This window comes from Odontesthes bonariensis, chromosome 5, assembly GCF_027942865.1.
Source record: "Odontesthes bonariensis isolate fOdoBon6 chromosome 5, fOdoBon6.hap1, whole genome shotgun sequence".
NCBI lineage: Eukaryota > Metazoa > Chordata > Actinopteri > Atheriniformes > Atherinopsidae > Odontesthes > Odontesthes bonariensis.
In genome coordinates, this window is record NC_134510.1 from 35,329,581 (window position 1) to 35,355,040 (window position 25,460).

At 39.5% G+C, this 25,460-nt stretch overlaps 1 protein-coding gene across 2 annotated transcripts in view; it reads left to right on the forward strand.

The window, feature by feature from the left end:
- Positions 1-25,460, forward strand: part of znf385d (zinc finger protein 385D) — a 113,134-nt gene that overhangs the window by 40,443 nt on the left and 47,231 nt on the right. The window contains exon 3 of one of the 2 annotated variants that reach the window (XM_075466239.1): positions 19,133-19,240. The exons of the other annotated variant lie outside the window; for it this stretch is intronic. Within the exon in view, the coding sequence (XP_075322354.1) occupies positions 19,133-19,240 (108 nt within the window). The remainder of the gene's footprint in view (positions 1-19,132; positions 19,241-25,460) is intronic. 2 annotated transcript variants of the gene reach the window in all.

Here is a 25,460-nt window from a genome sequence, read left to right on the forward strand (position 1 = left end):
TGACTATCACTTTTGCAGTAAGCCAGAAAGCCGGTTGGAGACATTTTCTATGAATATCAGTCTTTACTCAGTGTAGCCCAAATAAAATAATCCAAAAATGAACCTAGAACTATGAAATTTGACTATTTTAATTTAATTTTAGAGACAATTTTGGACTTGTTGAAATTCACATCTGTTAATTTAATCAGGTTAACAAATTCTAATGTAGTTATATCATTCCATTCCAGACTCTCTTTAAAGCAGGGGACCAACAGAGGATGCATTTTTCGGCAAAGGTCTCTCGAAATATGCATCCCCTGCGAATGGAGATGCATTTCTGGTTCTGGGTGCAGCCGCTCAGACCACTCGTCCTCGTGACGTCCCGGCCGCACTTCTTTCGTAAGCTCTGACTGTCTTTCTTTCATGAGTGGCGCACCCACTCCGAGCTGGCTTGATCTCCCACGTTAACTTGAAGTGAACTGAAGTTATTAAACCGTCCTCTGGACAACTGTAAGCCGGCTACGTCTGTACACCTGTGCTCCTCCCGTCGCCGCCATCTTCTCACCCTCTCGTCTTGCCCCCCCCCCCCAGGGTACCCTGTGTGTACCCTTTACATTTACATGGCTCACAGTGGAGAATATCAACGATTTAAGTTGCATGTAGCAGCAGTAACGCAGGTAGGCACAGTATAATGGTTTGGCAGTTATACAAGTTTAACTCGGATTTAATTCAATTCTACACAGAATAACTGATTAATAGGATTTATTGTGTGCGCATGCTGGATTTCTGTTGCATTAAGCCTGCTTTGACAGCATATAAACAGAAATAATTTCCACGTTTTATCGAATTCAACAAGTATTTGAAAAGCACGATCACAACAACTTATTTTGTAAGTGTCACTAAGGTTTCACTACATCGGTTTACGTCACCAACAACCAGGATGGGACTCATCACCTCAAGATGATGAAGGACAGACTCAACAGAGCAGTTGTGTTTCTGTTAGACCATCACAAGCTTGTCAGTGTGAAGATTAATCTCTGAGATCTCTTCGGCTTTGAGTTTGCTCCTCATTTTCAGCATGAGGAGGCAATGGAATCGCCAACGAAGCTAATTTTCCACTTAGGTTCGTCTCCAACAGACCTATTGTCGGGCCTTCTTGGCTCAGACTTTATTATATCAATCTGTCTTACTAATTTTTCACTAATTTTTCATCCAAAACTGAAAAGAAAAACAAAAATAAACACCTAACATCCCTGTGGTTCCTGTACCGTGACCGGGTATATGGTATGCGGAGGTTGCCAAGGTGATTTAATTACCGGCCTTGGCTCAGATTTAACTGTTTACTCTGTTTTTGCCCACAGAATATTTCCATCTCCACAACGTCTTTTATTTCCCATGAACGCACTCAGTGTGTACATGCATACCAGGAGCAGGGATTAGGGGGATAAAGGAAAAGTATTAACCGTGATTTCGCTCCATTACAATCACATTTATAATATATTGAGTTTGAATTTTTACTCGTTTAAGCCATTATAACTTATTTCGTAACTTCTGGGCCTCTGTTGCAGTTGTAGTATGTTTTAATGAAATATTACACGCTGTTTTTAGTGCTTTAAGGAGCTTCCATCTCAAGGTTTTCTTGTTTTTATCTGATAAATTTGCTGTCCTTAATATTTTGGTGGATATTCACATTCCTGTGCTGTAAAGCTCTCTGTTTTATGAACACCTGGGGCCCATTGTTGGATTTAACTTGCTAATTTCTAAAGTCATTTACGTGTGGCGTCGGCTGGTGATGAACTAAAGAACTCGATCTGGCAGTGGAGGTAATCGTGAGACACACGGAGGGGAGCATTGCATTCGACAGGTCATTCATCCCACTTTACTTAGTGGTAAACAAGTCTGGTGACCGTGAATGCAGCATTTAGACCTCAAAAGTGGAGAAGTCATCGCCCAGTCGTTTTCCTTCTTTTAGACAGATATATGAGGGTATATTTTGAATTAGCCTTTTCCATTACAGACTAGATTCCTCACATCCCAGGGAGGTGTGAAGAGAACACCAAGTATAAACATGACAGCTTCAGTTATACATCTTCAAATATAGCCGACATTGAATATAACACTGACAGCAGTTTTTTGTTGGAAAGGCACCGTATGTGCTATCATACTTTCATTTTGACATCAGAAAGCTTCCAGATCTGCCACTGCTGAAAATAGATCTCCTATTTGTGAAGGGACAGTTTCAGTCTCATTAGTGTTTTATTTTGAATTTTGAGAACGAGATGGGTTCGAAATCAATAAAAATCTAGATGTTTTTTTCCTAAAAAAAAGGACGCAAAGGTTTGCCATTAATAAAAGTCATATTAGCCTTTAATTTGCTGGTAGGTGACGCTATGTGACTCGCAGTTGGAGAGCAATCCTGCAGCCAACAATTACAAATAACAAGATTAGAAGATTTCTGGTTCTTTGATTTAAAAAAAAAAAAAAAATCGAACAAATTCAAATGGTACAGATTCATTGTAGAAGTGAGGGGGCGGAGTGTTAAATATGTCAGCCCTAAAATTAGTTAGGAGAGGCAAAAGATTGATCTTGTGGTTCTGAGCCTTGGATCTTAAAAGTACTGTGCTACGTTTGTTGGTTAATGACACACGAACAAATCTCCTGAAATGAAAGGAGTATGTTTGCTTTATGCAATTGCATATTATATTTATTTCTGTTTCTGCATTTAGCTGACGCTTTTATCCAAAGCAACTTACAAATGAGGATATAACATTACAGCTAACATCAAAGCTAACAATGAGCTACGTAGAAGGAAACCACTGGTCAGGCTCTGTCAGGGGTCACAGTGTGGCATAGAATGAAGTACAGGGCGGGAGATGCTCTCTGAAAAGCTGGGTCAAGAGTTTCTTGATGATATTCATGTTCTGGTAGCACTTGGCAGGTCATTCCACCATCATGGAACGACACATGAGAAGAGTCTTGATGGTCTGAAGCGTGGTGTAGGCGCTGTTGGACGACAATTCTTTGACGACCCGAGTGACCGAGTCGTGACATAAGCAAGAGCGTTCAAGTAGATGGGAGGCGTTCCATTAAGGACTTTGTTAATGTAAATGTACTTTATTTATACAGCCCTTTACAGACAATCCTTACGATGTACCAAAGTGCTTTACAGCAGGTAATAAACAAAGAGAACAATGAGTAAAAACAAATAAAAACAATAAAAGAACAATGAAAGCAATAAAATACAACAAAATCGAATGCGATAAAAGTGTCATCATACTACTGGGTATTAAAAGCAATCCTAAATAAGTAGGTTTTTAGCCTAGATTTGAAGAGGTTTGTAGGCTAACATCAGTAACTTGAATTTGATGCGGGCGGCTGAGGGTAGCCAGAGGAGCTCAATGAGCAAAGGGGTGACGTGTGCTCTTTTCGGATGATCGAAGACCAGACCAGACCAGACCAGTCCGCTTCGTTAATGAACCATTTGTTCTTATAAACAAAAAAACTGGCAACAAAACATTCTTCAGCATTCCCAAAATATATGCTGAAAGCTTATTATGGCAAAGACAGCCAAGCCCAACAAGCAACAACATGTAACATGAATGTAACATTACATTACATTACATTACGGTCACTTTGCAGACGCTTTTATCCAAAGCGACTTACAATAAGTCTGTTCCACATCGGTAGGCAATAGAACTTCAGGTCACAAGAAATCATAAGTGCATTTCCTTCCAAAACCAAACAGCTAAAAGCATAACTAGTGCTAGAGTAAGTGCAGTAAGTTAGGTACCTAGACAAATGGGAAGACAATTTAGAAAACAATTAAGTGCGTAAGGAGCTGGGACGAAACAGGTGATGTCCTAAGAGGGCGGATCTGGGTAGTGTTTCCTAAAGAGAAGGGTTTTTTAGCCTGCGGCCAAAGATGGGCAGCAACATTCTTTCACATGTGTGACATTCACACTAACTGGGTCTAACCTTGCCGCGGGTCCGGTTGTTCAGGCATCTCCGCTGTAAGACGCTTGGCGTGGCCTTCCTTTTGGGAGAGGGAGTGGGGATGCCTGCATCAGCCATTTGTTTAGCAAGCAGGTGATGTTTAAAACGTTTAAAAAGGTGATGTTTAAGTCGCAGGGACATTAACGGCAGACGACTCTGATTTTGTCAAAAGAACCATATGGCAGTGTTTTGAAGATAAACTTGCCTCTCAGACAACCCTTTATCCTTTTCAGTTTGCCACGCACGAGATTAGAAACATACATTTTAAATGATGTATGACTATACACATGCATAATGAAAAGATCTGAGTTACACAGCACTGTAAACCACCATTTTGTGTTTGCCTTCTGGATGATTAGATCAAATACACACCAGATTTACTGCTTCACTGATGTAAACGCACCATGACAGGAAGACGTCTCCAGTAAAGAAGGTGAATCATTTCTGTCTGGTGTTGGAATATAATGTGACAGTGAAGACCTATTTTCTTTGGTAGGAAATAACCTCTTTATGTTTATACGTGCACTATGAGTTGGGATTTTTGGAAAGTGCAAACATCCAAACCTCCAATTTGAAAATTCAAAGCCAGTTTGTAGGTAAATCCGGTAAGAGGCTGGTTTCTGCTCACAGAAATATTAAAGTGAATGTCATAACTCCCCTTAAGGTAATTATCATGTTATTGGTATTGATCAGTTAACCCACTGCACTTATGCACTTTAGCTAAAGCTAATTAATCATGCACAGCAGTAAACATGTGAGTTGCAGCTGCTTCAGCATGATCCTAATCCACCTGAAACCGTTGTGAGAGATGGAAAAACAGCTAAATGTCAAGAAATGGATATTCTAGGTGCAGCTTATTTGTTTGGCTCTAAATCCTCCCGTCACACACCCGTGATTAGGAGCAGGACCAGGTCACGTGCGGCCTGAAACAGATAGCACTCAGTGTGTGTTTATGACCCTTTAACAGTCGTCTGCAGTAACAGTCGGCCAGCTCAGCTCATCACTGTCTTGTTCTGTCACATCATCTGGCAGCGCTGAGCGGTGGAATGTCAGCAGCCGCCGCAGCGCTGAACTTTAAGATGGACAGGCCTTCTGTGGGCTGTCAGATAGCATCCACCAAATGACCTGCTTATTCTCCCTCGCTGTTGACACTCTTCTGATGTTCCCCCTGACGGAAACACATCTGCGGAAATCAAAGTTGTGCAGATGAATGAAAGGAGGCACCCACAGACAGAAAACAGGGGGGAGGAAGAGAGAAATTCACTGATATTTCTCGCATAACTAAAGTTTGATGTGTTTTCTGAAAAAAATCTAGCGTAGCAGCTGTGATGAATTGCTGATTTGCAAGCTTTAAATTGTGTCTGTAGACCAGAGATTGTGGTCATACTCCTATGAAATGTACTTAGAGCAATAAAAGCTCCATTAGGCAACGATTTTACATAAACACAGTAAAGAAACTGTAAGCCACATAAATCTGTGTGTCTTCTAAGATCTTAAAACCTTCCTTTTCCCCTAAAATAGCTTTTTATCGTTAATGCACATGCAAAAGCTGCAAACCGAGGAAACGATCAATGTATGCAATCATGAATGCCTACAACCATGGGCGTCGCACCTGTGGGGGATGGGGGATTTCACCCCCCCACATTTTCCAAAGGTAAACCCGTTTGCCCCATGGATGTATTATATTAACGGTTTGCCCACCCTCATATTGCACCAACATACAATGTGTTTTAAAGACCCTGTACCCTCTTTAGAATAATTCCATCCAGATTTGAGCAGTCTAACCATTGTAGTTTCTATACAGGACCAAGTTTAGGGCGATCAAAATGCAAAAATGCTGTGAAATGGCCCTTTATGCCCATCCATTTAATTCGCGAATCGGATGCTAACTTCAGCGTTGTGTCTATGAGCTTGATGTGGCTCTCATGTGCCCCCCCTGTAACACCCCCACATTTAAAATCACTGCTCCACCCCTGCCTACAACATATAGCTCATATAACATCGGTACACTGGAAAAAATGCCCCTCCAAAAATAAGTAAGAAAAACAACAAATACAAGATGTTTTTGCTTGAAATAAGCAAAAAAATCTGCCAATGGAACTAGTGAAAATCGGCTCGTCAAGATTTCTTGAAATAAGATGTGATATTTAGGACTTTTGAGTTAAAAGTGATCTTGAAATTAGCTTAAAAACCTCTTCAAATGTCAATAAAAGCTTGTTTCATATTATTTGTGACTCAAAACAATTTGTTTTCAAGACTTTTTCATTTAACAAGATATTCAAGATGTATTGTCTTCAAACAAGTCCCTATATCTGGCTGAAATAGTACTTGTTAGGCAGTTGTGTCTGATATTAAGTGTAATGAGATATTTTGAATAGAAATGAGACAAATATACTTGGTAAGACTTTGATTTTTTTCCAGTGTAGGGTGTCCAGACTGCTAATCTTTGTCTTATTGTCTCCCTCTGTCTGTGACCTGGATATCAGTCTCAGAGTGACATATTTAAAGATGTGGCAAACTGTAAAAACGCAGCGAAAGAAAGCAGGCTGGCCAAAATATGCACAGGTGTATCCTCTTTCTCTTCCATCACGTATAAAGGGGGTCGCCATCCTGTAATTAAAAGTAAATATGCACATTGTCGTGAGCTTCTTTAATTTATGACAGAAATCATAAAGTACAACAGAAGGCTGTAATAAAACAGAGGACAGCTGACGCAGCTGTGCAACATGTCGTTTTTCTATTCGTGTTTGATTAAAATCTTGCCTCTGATGCAAGCTGACTGACTTTGTCGAATGCTTTGAGTGCTCTCGTGTCTCTGAGGGCATAGAAAATGGGACGTTAAAAGAGGGGCTGTGTTTACTTTTTGACTTTTGATGCTTTTGATTCTTTTGACTGCTTTTCTTCAACAGAAAATATGAGGTCAAGGAAAAAAAACGGGAAGGGGGAATTCTGAAAGACTGCACAGAGAATCTGAGCATGCTGACATTGTTCTGCTGTCGTATCTTTAGCCTGACACAAAGACGGACTGAAAAAAACACGCCCACACATGCATCACACACCCTGTGTAACAAGTAAAAACCTACAGAACGTAGACGGCAGACGCAGGACTAAGGTGCAGGATGTTTCGCTCCCTAAAACCACTTTTTTTGATGATTTTAATGATATTTACTGGACTGTGAAGACCTGCTGAAAAGCTTTTTGTTCATTGGTTTCTGTACATCTGCAGACTGCTCTCTGCCTGTTCCCTCCGCCTCAGGCCAGAGGCTGTTTCAAAGCAGACAGCTCATCAGGATGATTGACAAGTCTTGGTGCTGGAGCTTGACCTGCTGAGGAAAAATTGCATATTAGTGCTTTAGGAAGTAATTTGAGAGATGACACTGAATTTGCCGCAGCCTGAGACTGCTGCAGGCTTCAGAACAGGCATATGTGGTACACTTTGGTGTGTTACTGAGTGGATTTTATCTGTGTCAGGCTGCATTTTCTTCCTGGAAGGCGTGCCTGGTGTGTCCTGTGTGGCTCAGTGGGTGGCTGATGAGTGTGGAACTTGGGGAAAACATGTCAGTGGCATCGCAGCTGCTCTCTGCAGACACGGTGCTTCAGTCTAGGGAGGAATGAAATGCTACATCACTGGGGGATCTCTAAAAAAGATGCATGCTACACTGAAAAAAACAACTCATAAGATTTACTTAAAAAACCCTTTGTAAGTATTTGCACTCAAATGATTGAAGTAATATTTAACGCTGCAATATCAAGTAAATTTTACTTATCATAAAACAAAACAGTTTTGAATATATTAAGTAACATTTACTTAATTACATCTAAATTTTAAGTTATATTTATTTAAACAAGATAAGTAAAGTCTACTTGTTTTTCATAGGCAGGAACATCATTTTACTCAAAATTTTAGGTAAATTTTATATATCTGTAGTATTTGCTGTTATGAAGTAACTTTTAGTAGATTTTAACGCTACAGTTTCAGAGTAAAGTTTATGTAAATACAACTATTAAACATTTAAATTGTATGAGGAAACCTAAGTAAAACTTACTCTTCCCCCATAATTCATGTATTACGTTAATAAAATGTTTAATTTTACTTAAGAAGCTCGAGTTCTTAGGTAGAAATTCTGACGTTTACTTCACCAAAAAGTCACTTTTTTCAGTGTATTTTCTTTTTAAACATTATTGCTTCTGATTAATGATATTTCCACATATAGGCATTAAATTTTCTACTGATCATTTTCCTGGATTATGTCATTTTTGTGGCCTCATTACTACAGATTCATCTCCCAGCATCTGCACTGGAGTGAGTAAGAAATAACATGTTTCTAGCCCAGCGCATGTTTCTAGTAAGAGGTCACCCATTCTCTCGTGGCCCAGATGTTTTTAACTGGGGTTAGTTTCCATAGCTCAGTTTCCCAGAAGGCTTCAGCGAGTCTGGATCTCGGCTGTAGTATTTCCCCTGCCAGCGAGCTGCCGCCAACTCAGTGTGTCATCCTCTTCACTCTTCACAAAAAAAAAAAACTTGGGTGAGATTCATAGAACAAAGGTAGCCTGTTGCATAACACTTTCTTTTCTCTCCAGTTCAGCAACAAAGTGTGTCAAGGCAAAGGCAGAGAGGAGCCCCCGCTGCGGAAATGTGATGCAGAGTTTTCAGTGTTGTCACGCTGATCTCGCTGCCAGGCTTCACATTTCACTATCGTCTGATTCTTTCTCAGTTTAGGAACTGGGACTTTCTTGCTTTAACTTTTTTTTCCACACTGCCAGCACGTCTATTACGGCATGTGTAATACTGCTGTTTGTGCATTTCAGGGATCTACTATCTAATGGTTGCACACTACTCTAAATTATCCAACAATTTAACCCTAATCCCTGATCCTTGGGGTGTACTTTCTCCTCTAATTTCACACTATAGATAGTGATACTCATCATATTTGGTCCAATTGTGCATTTTTGACTATTTTTTCGAATTTCAAACACACATCATATACAATGCAATTTTTCATAGTGTAGAAAAAAACTCCTTAATTTCTGAAAAGGGACATTTTTGTCTCCTTTTAAAACGACCTAAAAACATCATATATTAATATTTTTTCCACTTTCTTTTTCATAAATCTTTTCTTCTACTTCAGTTCTGATCATAACTATCAAGTTTTCAATTATTTTACAAAAAATTAACCCTTTAGATGCCAATTTGAACTTTTTAGCCCAAATTTTAAGCCTTTAGGTGCCAGTATTTTCAAAATATGGAATGCAAAGTGGAATTATTGAGTAGCGATAATCATGGTCTGGGATATGTCAATGATTAGCAACAACAACAACTCCTTAATTTCTGAAAAGGGCCATTTTTGTCCCCAAAATACCATATATTAATATTTTTTTCCACTTTTTTTTTTTAAAGTGACCATCCGGGATTTTGGACACAGGACCTCATTTCCGAGTCAGCCAGGGTGTAAGAAATGTGTCCAGAACGTTTTTTTTGCATTCCAAGCAGTCCTTGTGAAATCCCATATCCCTGTTGCTAAGCTAGCGAAAGTGAACGGCTATGCTCTAGCCTGTCCCAAAAACAGTCTTATCCAGTTTAAACAACATTCAAAACAAAACCGTAATTATGCCAGGCTCCGAATGTAAATGTTTGTCTTCATATAATGAGGTTTGAAATAAAACCGACCTAGCACTGCCTGGATTTTAGAATGTTGAGGGACTATTTTCTCGGGGTCAGCGGAATTTTACCTCGCTGTCTTCAGTTGTGATGTAACCACACTGTCATCAACAGCTGAGGCGCAAGAGACGTCGCTTAGCAAGGCTAGTTCTACAACTTGCTTTCGGATCGAATAGTTGATTAAAAAACAGCGACATCGCAACATCAATGTGCATATATAAACTGCAACAATAAAGCCCACAGATGGGTACCAGCAAGTTTTCACCATTTTCCGGTAAAAGATGTGGAAAGAACCAAACTCTGGCTCTTGGCTGCAGGACTAGACATCAACACGCCGATGGAGACGCTACGTACCCGGGTGATCTGCAGTGATCATTTCAGTCCGAATTGCTGATGGTGATCAAACACAATTGCAAGGTTGGTTAACTTCCTTAACGCCCCCATCAACACATATATTTGCATCGATAACCTGCCATGATAATTGAGTTGCTTTCAGTGTTAAATAAATAGGTTTAGAGTGTTTTCGGGGCAGGCTAGAGCATAGCCGTTCACTTGCGCGAGCTTAGCAACAGGAACACGAGATTTCACAAGGACTGCATGGAATGTAAAAAAAAACACCTGGACACATTTCTTACACCCTGGCTGACTTGGAAATGAGGTCCTGTGTCCAAAATCCCGGATGGTCCCTTTAAATCAGGCATAACAAAAAAAATTAAAAATCCCTGAAAATCAATGTTGTTGTTAATCATTGACATATCCCAGACCATAATTATCCCCACTAAACAATTCCACTTTGCATTCTATATATTGAAAATATAGCAGTTTTCGTGGTTTTTTTTTTTTACAGAAATTGGCGTTTACATCATATAAACCAGTATTTAAAGGGTTAAATTTTTTTAAATAAATTGAAAACTTGGTTTTTACAATCAGAAGTGGAATAAAAGATCTACGGAAAAAAAAAGCGGAAAAAAATATTAACATATAATGTTTTTAGGTCGTTTTAAAAGGGGACAAAAATGTCCCTTTTCAGAAATTAAGTTGTGTTTTAAATCAGGTATGAGGGTTAAAGCAGTCTGCTTTAAATATGTGATATTCTCTATAAATGCATTAACCATTAAAAGCTTATTATGCACTCGGTTTCTTCCATCTGTTGAGTAGGTGTGTTAGATCATTACCTGCTGAGAACAAGCAGTTAATGCTTCGCAGTCCTCTGCTGATGCGTTTGCACAATCATAAGTCATCAGAAGTTTCTTTAAACTTTGCTGCAGATCGAGTCATCGCTTCGTTTTCCAACGTCTGAAGATGCTTCTGCTGTTGTATAGTGGCATGTAAAAGTAGTCAGAATATATCACTTTTTTAAAAATATCTTGAGTAAAATCTAATTTTAGAAATAAAAAGAAAAAAGGAGAGGAGGCTTCCAGCACGACAGATTTCGCTGATTATATCTACAGAAGCTTCTTGCTCTGAGAGACTGTTGGCTCTTTTTACGCAGTTCTGTCCACATGTTTCTGATGACATCCGTGCTGCAAAGCCTTTATCCATTGGAGATTTTTTTATTCTAAGTTGTTATTGTGTTGCAGAAGCCATTCTCCTTTTATTCAACTCGACTGTTTACAGATGTTTGATGCTTGTTTTTCCCAGGATTTGACTGTATTTCATCGAATTCTACTTTCGTTTTACCATTTAAATGTTCTGTGTGCCACTGGCTGCAGCACAGAGTGAGACTAAATATACCTTCATTTCTCCAAAGACTTGCTCATTGTGGCCAAAACATAATTCTATTCAAGGGATTCTTCTGTCCACAGCACGTGTTTCAAAAACACATCTGGCATGTTTGCTTCTTTGCAGGCTTCTGACGCAGTAGAGCGGAAAATAAATCCTCTAAAGTCAAACCAGGTTATTTGTCTTCCAAACCATCCTGTGAACAGTCGTCTGAAAAAGTTTTCTCGGTCTTGCCGACCTCAGCGTGACCTCGGCAGTTCCTGATAACTCCCATTTCATAATTGCATTGTGAACTGGAGAAATGGTTACCTGGAAATGCGTTCTCTATCTTCTTATAGCTTTCTTCTGCTTGATGGGCATCAATTATGTTAATTTTCTGAGTGCTAGTCAGCTGCTTCAGTGAGCCCATTGCTGCTGATTGCTGGCACCAGGTTTTGAGGACTCCATCCCTTAGAGATAATCCTCCCACCGGTAATCATGAATAAGGCCTGTGTCGTTTTCCTGCATTAGAATAAATCGGCTCCAAACGCGAACATCTTTCCTGTATTTTTTTGCATTTTGTGAGTCGAATCTCCGACTGGATCAAACCATACTGTGACATATTCTGCATCAAAGCACAGCAATTTGACTGCAGCTCTGAAAATACAATGACACCCCTGAGTGATGATCACAGCAGTGGATCAGAAGTGTCTGAAAACACCTACTGGGCTATTGTGTGCTGTTTGTAACTATAAGCGCCGAGCGATTTCTTAAAAACTCTTTTCTGATAGACTTAATTGCCACCATTTCTTTGTGTCTGAAGAGAAAATCTTATTATAGTGAGACTTTGATTAAAAAAAACACCAAGAAAACTCATTTTGGCTGAAATAAAGAGTAAAGCTGACTTCATCTCAGATAAATAGTACATGAAGAGATAACGTTGATGAAAATGCAAGTTGACACTATGGTTGAGGGGTCTTGATCAGACTACGATGAGTGGAAAGAGAGTCCAGGTTTGATACTGTAGATGAATGATGATGGTCAGGTGTGCAGGAGAAACTGGGGGGTACACGGAGTTGGTGCCCACAGCCTCGGACACACAAAGAGGGAGGAAAGACGGCGGGTCAGCACCTGAGAACTATGACAATAACCATGTTTCAAATGACAAAGACCACATTTTAATGTCCACATTACATAAAAAGCCTACTCGCTCAAAGTAGAGGAATACTTCTGTTCTGTTATCTCAAGTTTTCAATATTTCTAACATGTCCACATGATGTTTTTTATAGCTTAGAAGACATTTAACAAGTTGTCTCCAAGACACAGATTCAAATGTTTGTTGTTCGTAACAACCTGAGAAACCAGTTCCATCAGCTTTTCAGGGCTCCAGAACAACGTTAGCTTCTATAGCCACACATTATTAGCTGTCTGTTGATGTAGTCAGATTACATTCAAGCCACTTTAATGTGGAAGAAGACTGCCACAAAGGTTTACATCTGTAAAAGAATAAGAAAATAAAGGTAGAAATGTGCACGGAGATGAATACATAAAGTGGAAATAAAAGGGCAAATAAATAACAGAAAGAATGAAATGGAAATGAAGAAATACTACATTTAAATTCTAACGTTTAGTTACGTAAAGCTGGGGGGAAAAGCAAAGAAGAAGAAACAAATCAATGTTTTAGATAAGAGGAGACAAATAAAATTACAGATTGAATTAAATGTGTACATAAAAAAATTATCTATTAAATCTAAAAATGTTTTTAAATGATTTTTCTTTTATGTTGGTTCATTTGTGTTATATATATATATATCTATATTTAAACTTTATTTAATAAAACGTTTATCTTTGTTTATTTTCTCATTTCTTATTTTGCACATCCTTTATTGTGGCACTCCTTTCATTATCCATATTAAGGACTAACTCTAATTTCCACTTTATCCTTTTAGTGACTCTCAAAACCTCAGAATTATAATGAGAGGACCTAACTCTAATGTGCCATCATAATAGACATGAGTTAGAATAATTCATCTGTAACCTGATCTGGTGGTGTCGCTCGTTGCTACACGGATCTTCGGGGAAAGATCTGTTAAATGACATAATGAATGGTTACGATGGGGTAACGATGAGAACTTGAAGCCACATTTTGAACCTGATTCTGTTCTGAGCTCGTCACATCTGGCTAAACCTCCACATTTCTCTCATTTCTGAGTCTGTCCACTCTTTGTATTCAATTTGGGATCAAACATGGTCAGTGTGATGTGTTCTCCAACCCTGTTAACAATAAAAAAAAAAAAAAGTATGGATAGCTGCTCTGAAGCAGCTGGTTCTTCTTTATTCTTTTCTTTAGACTCAGCAGGGTAAACCGGGTCATCTTGTCTCCAGGAGGAATGTTGGTGTCTGTCCCCAGAGAAGGATTTATGTCGTGATTATCTCTGCACCCCGCCTCCTATCTCTCTCCAGCTCTTTTTTTTTCTTCCTCTCCAACTGTGTCTTCTGGGGAATTTCCTGTCCCCTGCCTTACATCACCTGGCCTCTAGTTGCCCTCAGTGAGATGACCTCCTTCAGAGATCAGCTGACCCCGTTGCTCGCCCGCCCAGCTGCTCTTCATTCACTCAGCCCCAACCGGTTTATGGCCAGATTGTTACTCCGAAGCCGCAGCACCAGCTGCACCTGATTATTCCTCTTCCTACGTCAGTCCTTTTAGAAATATTCGTCTTATGTCAACTGCTCGCTCTTTGCCAATGTGGGTGGCAATCGAAATCTCAGAGGAACTTTCAGGCTAATGGTAAAGTAAAGATAATAATTTTGTGTACTCTGACAAAAAGGAAACTCCAGCTGTGTGGTTCTTCATTAGTAGACTGAAAAAAGTGACTTTTTGCTGAAGTTAACTCTATTAGAGTAACTGTCATAATTTCTACCTTGTATTTTCAAGATTCAGTAAGAACTAGAGCTTCTTAAGTAAAATTAAACATTTATTAACGTAATACATGAATTATGGGGGAAGAGTAAGTTTTACTTAGGTTTCCTCATACAATTTAAATGTTTAATAGTTGTATGTACATAAACCTAGAAATACTACACAAATTTTACTCTGAAAGTGTATCGTTAAAATCTACTAAGTTACTTCATAACAGCAAATACCACAGATATATAAAATTTACTTAAAATTTTGAGTAAAATGATGTTCCTGCCTATGAAAAACAAGTAGACTTTACTTAATTTGTTTAAATAAATATAACTTAAAACTTAGATGCAATTAAGTAAATGTTACTTAATATCTTCAAAACTGTTATGTTTTATGGTAAGTAAAATGTACTTGATATTGCAGCATTAAATATTACTTAAATCATTTGAGTGCAAATACTTACAAAGGGTTTTTTAAGTTAATCTTATGAGTTGTTTTTTTTTAGTGTAAGTTCCACAGTCATGGATATCTCAGTATTATTTTTCTTGCTCCCGCACACAAATATTTTTCAGCCGTCTTAAGTGATGTTCTATTCCAGCCAAACAGCATCCACAGGAAGCAACAGCGTACATCATCATGCCTACCCTCTGCGGAACAATTGTCGAGCCGGATTAATCCTCCCACGCTGTGCCAGCACCTTTCCACTTTCTCCCGCCAAGTGGTCCCTATTGAGAATTTTTCCGAGGAAGGCAGATGTGTTTGTTCATTTCCCAAAGCTGTGCCACCTCGCAGTGCAAGGCACACCAAACAGACAAGCAGCGTGCAACTCTGCAGTTTCACCAGTTTTACCGTGCAGCAGAAGGTCTTTTGTGTGTGTTTGTGTGCTCTGGGCACTGGTATTTTTTTTCCTTTTGTCAAATGAACAATGAATCCATCCAACCAGGAGTCATATAAGTAGCCACAGCATGATATCGCTTATACCTACACGTCATGGAACTCTACTTGAAATAAACCAACTACACACTGTTTTTTTTCCTGCATCGTTAGATTAATGAGCTGAGCTGTGAAAGAGTGAGATATGAGGGGGATACTGGGCCTGAGGTACTACACATTGTCTGCTAGTCGCAGCCCCGCCGGCGGCGTCTCCAAGATAAATGAACATAAGTTGTTGCTGTAGAGGAAAAATTCTCACAAGCAAAACACGGAAGAATTTTGAGCATCCTTTAATCCCAACAAACATTCAACAGTATTAAAAATGGCAACATATGTAGTGTTAGAAGTGTTATCACCTTTCCACTGTCTTCCACTGTCATTGCATTTCTGTGACCAACACAGAGAGATCACGAGTACATCCTCCAACAAGATTAACAAGTAATTGATATAATTATTGAGAAAAACTCGGATCTAAAACAAAAATGTTCTCGGCTCTTGTCTTGGCGGAGGAACAAGCTGGTGCAGCTGCAGGCTCCCAGGCCAGCTGTTAAACCGAAGTAAAGAAGATGAATACGAACTGAAGTATTCACTGAAAAGTAAGTACAGATGGAGGTTTAAAGGGATGGTCCTGGTGCAGTTTAAAGCTCACATAAAGTTTTCACATGGACCGTTGGCTGAAACACGTTATCTTCTGGTTGTTTTTCATTGTTTTGCACGCTGGGTTTGAAAAATGAAGATCAGACACTGCGCCAAAAAGCACAAAAAAGGAAAATAAGAAGAAGATAATCAGTGTTCATTTAAAGAAAGGTGAAGGAAAAATGTGATGCGAGTGCTGTTCTCTTTTAAAGTGTTTTTTAAGCTTGGGCATATTTTTTAGAGTCACACATGTGCAAGTCTCAAGTAAGTCTCAAGTAATTTTTTTTGGGCAATTCAAGTCAAGTCAAGTCCTGTGACAGGTCAAGTCAAAGTCAAGTCATCTTATTATTGCAATTTTACCCGCAGGATCTGATCTTGTAAAGATTAAGATAAAGTGAAAACACAAAGATATAAGTAACTGTCAGTAAACATCATTGGCCAATGTGTCCAACCTGTCCACCCCGTATCATATCAAGCTAACGTTAGCTAACTACCGACTAGGCTAACAGGTTAATATTAGCTAATTTTACAAGCACTTAATGGTCAGAATGGATCTTCAGATGACGAACAAAGTTGGAAGTTGTCGTCTGGCTGTCTGAGATGTTGACGCCGCATGTCTTGCACTGTGCTGTTCGTCTTTTGCCGTCAAAATGGTAATTACGAAAGCCGAAGACAACGACTCTCGGTCCCGCTGACATGTTGATGCATATCTGATATGAGTTTATTCTCTTCAATAAACACTAAGGTATGTAGAGCGGGCATGACTGATTGACAGGGTAGGGATCCAATCATGACGCCATTCTCAGCCTGCGCTCCTACCGGGTAATCCATATTATTTTTTTAATTAATTTATTAATTTTATATTCAAACTGAAAACATGAACTGAATAACTCTCAAGTCATTCAAGTCATCGTGTCTCAAGTCAAGTCAAGTGCCGAGTCTTTAACTTCCAAGTCCGAGTCGAGTCTTGAGTCTTTTATTTTTTGTCAAGTCAAGTCACAAGTCATCAAAACAGCGACTCGAGTCCAAGTCACAGTGACTTGAGTCCACATCTCTGATATTTTTCTTCCTCTTTATGTCTGACCAACATTGAATAAAAACTCTGGCAACAGGAAAGCAGATTGGTTGCTGCCTGAGGAGCAACTGTGTGCATCAACAGCTTGTTGTTGCTGTCAAGCTGGGATGCTTTTTGTATGTACTGACACCCGGTCAGCACAAAAACCAAACACTAATGTTTTCACCTGGTGTTTTTCTGCACCAGTGCAGTCTTGGAACAGGTTTTGTTCAGGAAAGGGAGCTGTGTTGTTCCTTCACCAGTTTGACAGGCAGGAGTCGAAATGAACTCTGCACACATGATCATTTGCAGGTTTTCATCTGTTTGTATCCCAATTAAGCCAAGTTCAGACTTAACCTCTGACTCCTCTTTTTTATCTTCATCAAGCAGTCCCAGCTGTCCCGAAGACAAGTCTCTGTCTCGTTATTAACGTTGCATTATGATACAAGGAGCTGCTGGTGTGTTTCCCTCCACACTCTCTCTCTGTCATGATATTAGAAGCTCGACACATCAAAGGGGCACGAATGTTCTCGCCGACGTTTTAATCAAATTCTGCTGTTTCCTGAGCAGGTTATTGGTTCTTCACCACGCTCTCCATCATGTTTGTTGTCATGTTCCTTTTTTCTGACGGCTTTAGGATATGAAACATGTGCAACAATGCCTCTGAAATCCCAAAGGTTTAGAGTGCAGAACTCACATTTTCTTTTGTCTTCCTGCAACTCGTTAGATTTAAGAGCATAACTTCCTCTTGAACAAGACTTTTGCTGGAACATACAAAACATTCTCTCTGTGAACAAACATAAAGTTGACTGGCACTTACACCAGAAACTGAGTAGTGGGAACAAAGTAGAAAAGTCAAAATTCTGTGGGAAAAATCATGTTTTTCTGGCTAGAATGATGGTATTAAACATCTATGAAACATGTAACGACCAAGTTGGCACGTTACTAACTTCTCTTTACACTGAAAAAAACAACCCAACAATAAGATTTACCTAAAAACCCTTTGTAAGTATTTGCACTCAAATGATTTAAGTAATATTTAATGCTGCAATATCAAGTAACACTCACTTGCAAGTAATATTTACTTACCATAAAACATAAATGTTTTGAAGATATTAAGTAACATTTACTTTATTGCATCTAAGTTTTAACCCCTTAACGCCTGAATTTATATAGCTGTATATAAAAAAATGTTTTGTGTGTGTTTTAGCCTTTAAGCAGATGGTAAATAATGCTAAGATTATTGATTTCACTTTAGCACAAAAAATAAATAGAAATTTTGGTATGTTGCAAATTTGCGACAACAGGCATAATGGTCAATAATAAGATAACAACAACACAGTAATATAACAGTGAAAAAACAATGTTTTTTTATTCACCCTTTTTTTAAAAATATATTTATTTATATAAAGGTTCCTAGGTCTGTGGTGAATATGGACTAACCGGCATTGGGGGAATAAAGATGCTATCTCAGCTGGTTGATTGAGTCAAACGGTTTGTAGCATATATGCGACAATAGGCGTTAAGGGGGGTTATTTAAACAAATTAAGTAAACTCTACTTGTTTTTCATAGGCAGGAAGTAAATTTTATAAATATGTAGTATTTGCTGTTATGAAGTAACTTCGTAGATTTTAATGATACACTTTCAGAGTAAAGTTTATGTAGTATTTCTAGGTTTATGTACATACAACTATTAAACATTTAAATTGTATGAGGAAACCTAAGTAAAACTTACTCTTCCCCCATAATTCATGTATTACGTTAATAAAATGTTTAATTTTACTGAAGAAGCTCTAGTTCTTACTGAATCTTAAAAATACAAGGTGGAGATTATGAGTTTACTTCACCAAAAAGTCCCTTTTTTCAGTTTCAGTTTTTCAGTTTCTATAGAAACTAGTCGTGAAAAAATAGGGATTTATACCATTCTCGAGAACTTACAATTAACCTTGAACGTTAAACGCTGTGGACCAATCCAGCTGTCACAATGCGTTTCTTGTATTAACAGTCAATGTGTGTTGATAGCATGAATTAGCACATTGGCATGGGCAACCGTAGCAAAACATTAAATTAAAACAAATAAAAAAAACGTTGAAGGATAAGCTAAAATTCACCTGTTGAAGTGAAAGGTTGATGCCTGGTTTTCTTGGAGCTCCCAGACAACCTGTTTCCTCTTCACAGCCCAGAGAGCGTGGGCAGAGTCGGGCTGATCTACAGGTCAGCTTTAGCACCATTTTAATTAGCCTCACTCTGTGTCTCTCTGTCCTCCAGATGGACCCTGTGCAGAAAGCTGTCCTCCATCACACCCTTGGCCTGCCTCCCACGGCCAAGAGGAGGCATGTGTCCTGCAGCGTTTGCCAGCTGAGGTTCAACTCACAGGTGTGCAAGTTTTCTTCTGAAGAGTCAGAGTACAATCAGCACCACATCAGCAGGAAAATATAATAGCTTAATCTGGAAACTATGCCGTTTGTCACATGTTTATTTAAAAAATAGTGCACAAATGAGTTATTCTAGTAATACAAATCAATGATAAAAGTGAAAAGGTCATTTAAAAGGTCGTGTAAAAGTTAAGCTTGATGCTGAGAAAGTACACACGAAGCACTGAAATGCAGTAAAAGTATTCAGTCCTCTGAAGGTGAAATAGTTCACTGCATCAAAGAGCTGACTGGTAGTCACTGCGGGAACTTTACGACGTGCAACCAGGAGCCTCCCGTCACTCAGACCGATAAGATCAGCAACATTTGCCCAAAAGAAACCTTTTGCAGCTCAATTATGAGACAGACAAAAATGGAAAATGTATCGCTCTGAACGTTGACTCCACAGATGTGTCAGCCTTCACTCGACTATAATGAAAGCGGACAATGAAAATTTTCTTTACACCAAACTAAAAACTGCAGAGAGGCAGAGAGACATGTGGCGCTTTCACAAATCTGTTGGAACCTGAAACAAGCTTCCAGAGCTCCTGAACTGAAAATGGCAGGAAAATACGTGGCATTTACTGCAAGTCCAGCCCAATGTCACCAGAAAACACTTAGTATCTACCTTTTTTACCACAATCCAGGGTTAAAAACTGTGATTTGACAGCTTTGGGTTACACGAGGGGAGCTGAATTTTACACCCCTAACCATGTATTTCGTAATCTGTATTTCTAATCCTTACAATTTCTGGGTGGGTGCAAAGTGGAAGAGTGAAGGACTGTGGAGAATATTATTCAGGACATGGTTTGCACTTGCAATCTTGAGAGTTTGGTTTGACACAGTCCACTAAAGGACCCCGAAATAACATGGTCGCCCTCACCAACAGTGTCGGCTTTTGACATCGTAACACAGCAGCGAACCAAGAAAGGGAAATGCAATGTTTGTATTTTTCAAAAAGATTTCAATCATTTATTTTTATTGTTGTTTCCATTTGAAATTGCAGGTAAATTGAGGTATTTTCCACAATCCGCCATGACATCCTGTTGCCAGGCCTCAGTGCTGACAACAGAGGTTGTTTCACGTAGCATTTTGATGGCATCATTTGACCAGAACAAATCCAGTTTGTATCTTATGTGCAGTGGGTATCTGCAGCCATAGGGTTAGCCTTAGCAGTAGCACTCGGCTTTGGCCTCGGCTCTTGCTGCAACCATCACTGACGATGTTCTCACAGCTGGTCAAATAAGCAGCGCTGATCAGATAAGAGATACAAATGATAGTTTAAGTTCAAACTCCTACAAAGAAGTTGCCACTAGAGTTTACATCTTGTCCTGTTTTGCCTCTTATGGATAAAAACTAGGGCTGGGCGAGTTAACTCGTTAATTATTTAACACCGATAAATATTTTATTGCACATTAATGCAGTTTTTTGGGGGGCTTTTGTGCCTTTAATGGATAGGAAAATTCAGAGAGACAGGAAGCAGGGGGCAGAGAGAGGGGGAACGACACGCAGCACAGGGCTGTCTGATGTGGGACTTGAAACGGGGCCAGCTGCAGCGAGGACTATAGCCTCTGTACATGGGGCGCCTGCTCAACCCACTACACCACGGACCACCCCTGTTTTATTATTTATTTTATTACTGTAAAGTTCTGTTGCTCACAGGCTTTTATTTTGTAAAAGTCTGTTGCTCACAGGCTTTTATTTTGTAAAGGTCTGTTGCTCACAGGCTTTTATTCTGTAAAAGTCTGTTGATGTCTGCTGTGGAACAGGAAAAGAAAGTAATCGGCGGATCCACCAAACATGGAGAAGGGTACGGAACTTTTACTCGGCCATTTTCATTTTAAAGTTCTTCCAGACGGCGGAGTCGACAGAACCAAAGTCATCTGTAAACACTGCCAAGTTGAATTGTCTTCTCAGCGTAGTAGTTCCAGTCTAAAATATCACTTAAAGGCAAAACACACAACTGATAGCAGCAAGTCATTCAAGGAAACAGACAGTGGAGCGAGGCTTCTACATAAAAACTACAGAAAGATGCTGATGTTAAAAGTGTGTTTGCACAACAAATGTTATGGCACTTTCATTCATATGGCAGCACATTTAAAATAAAACTAAATGCTAAAAGCTATACACTACTTTTAAATTCATTTTTGGATTTTGTGTACAAAATCGCGATTAATCGTGATTAATCAGGGAAATCACGTGATTAATTGGATAAAAAATTTTAATCGTTGCCCTCCCCTAATAAAAAGCATACATGTATTGTGTAGTTTGTAGAAGTTTTCTAAAAATCAATACCATGACATACTTTTAATGTTCAAAGGACCCAAGAAATTGAATGAAATGGTGGTTGTAAACCCTGTCTAATAGTCACACTACATAATCGCACAGTTGTGTCCAGATGTAGACTGGTTAGGGTTTGTCTCTCTTGTTGGAGACCAGTGTTTCATGGCATTCAAGCTGGACACGTGGGGGCAGTAGGAGTCTCATCTAAGTGTCATGTTTCACCAGCAGCTCAGATCCTTGATGAACCCAAGGTCAGTCTCCCATTTGGCCTCCAACATGTTGGAATCTGCAGCACATTTTATGGAAGAAAGTGCCTCTTTATCACTCATCACTGGTTCCTTTTTCATCCCCAAAACTCTATTAAAAGCATTTCTACTTCATGCTGGGGTTAATGAACAAGATGGTGGATGAGAGAGGTAAAACTACAGTGAGGTTGGGTGTGGGGGGGCTGGGGGTCTCCCTTCAAAGGTTGCTGCACGGCTCAGAACAGCAGGACGTCAGTCACCTGACATCAGGTGCTGCCTGAGGGTCCATAATGGGGCCAGTGAAGAGGCTACAGATCTTAAAATAGCCTGTCCTCTTTTCATGCCACACTCCTCCAATCCTGTAATTTGCGCTCTAAATCAAGCCCATTATAGCTCGATTATAACACATTTCCATGATCCTGTCATCATTACATAATGTTTGACTAACATAACAAAGAATGGATTGTTTATTAATATATTTCCGCATGCATCGGCTTAAACGTGCTCTCGCTTTGTAATGAAATGCACATCACTGATATAAACTGGCTAAATCGAACCGATGGACAAACATCTAAGCGAGCAGATGGGTTTCGATGTTTACCAGCATCTAATTTCCATCCAGTTTTGAATGTAATCAAAAAAAAAGTTAAAAGAAAATGACTGTTGCTGCCGCATGTTAAATCAGAAGCATCCCGAACTACCAGTGTCACGGCACCTTTCATCAAGCAGTAATCATTCCATTTCCAATGCTGAATAGGTTGTGATTACTTGGGATAAGATTATGTTTTACATGGGGAAATCTATCTCTGTGCGTATTTACTGTTCGTCAGCTGCTAATTTTAAAGATTCATTAGAGAAACAGAGCCTGTGTTTAGCTGTCATCCACGAGGTAACGCTGCAAGTGATGAACCGCAAATGCAGTTTTTATTTCAGCTACAGATTCATCAGAGGATTGTTTAAATTCAGCCTGGTGACAGGCAGGACTGCTGAATTTCTTCAGGAGAACAGTTTGTTGTAAACAAGTTAATGGCCTGAGATCGTTAAGAGGTAAAAAGCCTCTTTTTTTTAAAAAAAGATTTTAAGATGTTTCTGTTTTACTGGATGCAGTCACGTTTATTAGCCGAGGTCATAAACTGGACTCCAGTCTGTAAATTGCAGGAATGAATTAGCGGGTAGTCTGATCTACTCCATCAGGGCGCATTTTATTACCTCATATCAGTTTGTTAAAGATCTGAAAGGTAAATAGTTAAAGTTCACTAGAACAAGTTGAGGTACAGACCAAAGTAAACTCAAATGATAGCTTGTTAAAATGTTCTTGAAATGTTCCTTAAATATATGCACCAAGTTTTTGCACTTCACACATCCAGGAGTATGAAATGGTGAGTTAGGATTAGACCATTTAACCATGGATTTCATCACTGTCTAAAGACTTCACAACCACTGTGCTGCTAAAGCAACCTTCTAATGGTCTGTGGTTGAAGGACGACCAAAAAACCAACAGGCAGGAGGCAGAAGGTGTACGGCAAACATAAACTTAAGTAACTTACAGCGAAAAGAAGCACTGCAGAAGCAGGAAAACCAACACATAAGAAAAATAGAAATACAAGAAGCTATGCAGCAGGGCAGACATGCGGATGGGAAGCAGCAGAAATGACAAAGACCTTGAGTTGAACAAAGGAAGCCGAGGCACTAAATCCTGCGGGGAGTAGTTAGAAATGAACAATAGCTTTGGTTATCAGAAACTGAGACTGGAGCTCGGTTTGAATTGTCCACTCGTTTTCTCTGTAGCCCACTATTTAGTTAGTTGGCCTATTTCACCTGAAACCTTCCATTCACAATGTAGTGCACAACAAACCGGCCATGTAGTGCACCTAAAGCAGCGTACAGAAGCTGTGTACTGCATTGGTCAAAATGGACCATCATGATTTGCAGTCTGGAGCCAGGAGCGCGCTAGCTAGCTACTGCTAATGTTAGCAGCTCGTTATTATGGCTTTCTTACCTTCTTACCTGTCTAACCCTAACCCTTAAAGCAGTGGTGTAGTCTACCTTTTTGAGGTGGGTATACTGTATAGTTGGCCAGTCATTGGCCCGTGGTACCAAACTAGGGGTCGGGACTCGGGACCCCTCGGAACCAATAGTAGCCCCTCAATGCACGCCGTACCTCCAGTGGCGTGCTGTAATAGTCATTGAAAAGTAATAAGTACCATAGTACTACAATACTATGACATAACACAGTTAAGATGAAAAGCCCTCTAAAAACTATGACAAAAAATAGGCCAATGTAAAGTTTCATTTTTAAGCATTTTCATCTATGACAATCAAAAATGTTACTATCAAGTAGGCCTACAGCAAGTCAAGCCCAAACAAAATGAAATGAACTGATTTTTAAATGTAGGCCTATTGAAATATAGCCTGTTTTGTAAACTCATCACATGCACTAAAGGTTTTTGCATCTGACATTATATCGCAGTAACAGTGTAGTAGATAATGTAATTACCATTGCTTATGTACAGATACGTCTCCCCATCCATGCATACCATGGAGATAGCATGGTTCTGGCTAGTAAATAAAGTTTAGTTTATGATAGATAAATTACTTAATCCAGACAGCCACTGTACATATCATCATGTAGACCATATACAGACAGGTATGGCGATTAGGAGTTTTTCCCAAAGAAGAATCCCAGATAAACAAACATCTAGAATTTTAAACTAAGTAAGCAAACGTGGATCAGAGTAGCTAGCTTGCTAGTATTGAGAGAAGAACGAAAGCTAGACTACAGCATGACTAGCCTGTGTTATTGCCGTGTTATGTCCACAACTTAAACAACCTAGAAGGGTAACTTGGTAGCAATACTAGTCTCATAAAAAGCGTGAATTATGTTTTTGACTCAACTTAACTTACTTTCGGAAACGTCAGGTCGGGCAACCTTATTAAAAAAGTTCCTAAGGTGTTGCTGTCCCTTGCGCCTGGCCATGATCCTCGTCGTCCCCAACTAAAAACCTGGAACGCTGCTGCTTTGTTTAACCTGGCAGCTCGCGGTCGGCTAACTAGCGAAATTCACTGGCATGTTTTCATCACGCATTGAGGCTTTTCAAATAATAATGATCATCATCATAATAATAATATATTGTAACGACCAAGAATTAAGGTAAAAGCACAAGGACTGGCTTGTTTCCTCCTCTCCCTGTCAATCACTGGACCGCAGGTCATGTCACTCAGGTGTGGGCTGGTGATTGGGGGAGAGGAGTGGGCGTGGGCCAGTCTGTGTGCAGGTCTGGTGTTCTCCTGGGGCTGGTTGCGGAGCAGGACTGAGAGTCACCCGTGTTCTGCGATTGTACTGCTTGTAATAACTTAATAAAGAGCCGTTCGGCAACCGCCGGTCTCAGAGCCTCCGTGAAGTCATTACAATATGTTCACGAAAGTTAGACAACGTGTTAATAAATCACTACCATACCTGTCAACAGCCATGGAAAAGTGTGCCCTGGAAATGCAAACTCTCGGGTTGAGATGATGAGATAATAATTCCATAATCCCATCAGAATGGTGAGAACATGGAGAACATATCGTATCAGCCCATTACAGATGTACAATGACTTTTCGTAGAAGCCTCGTCTTTACAAAGTCCTTTCCTTAGCCACTAAGCACCTACGTACG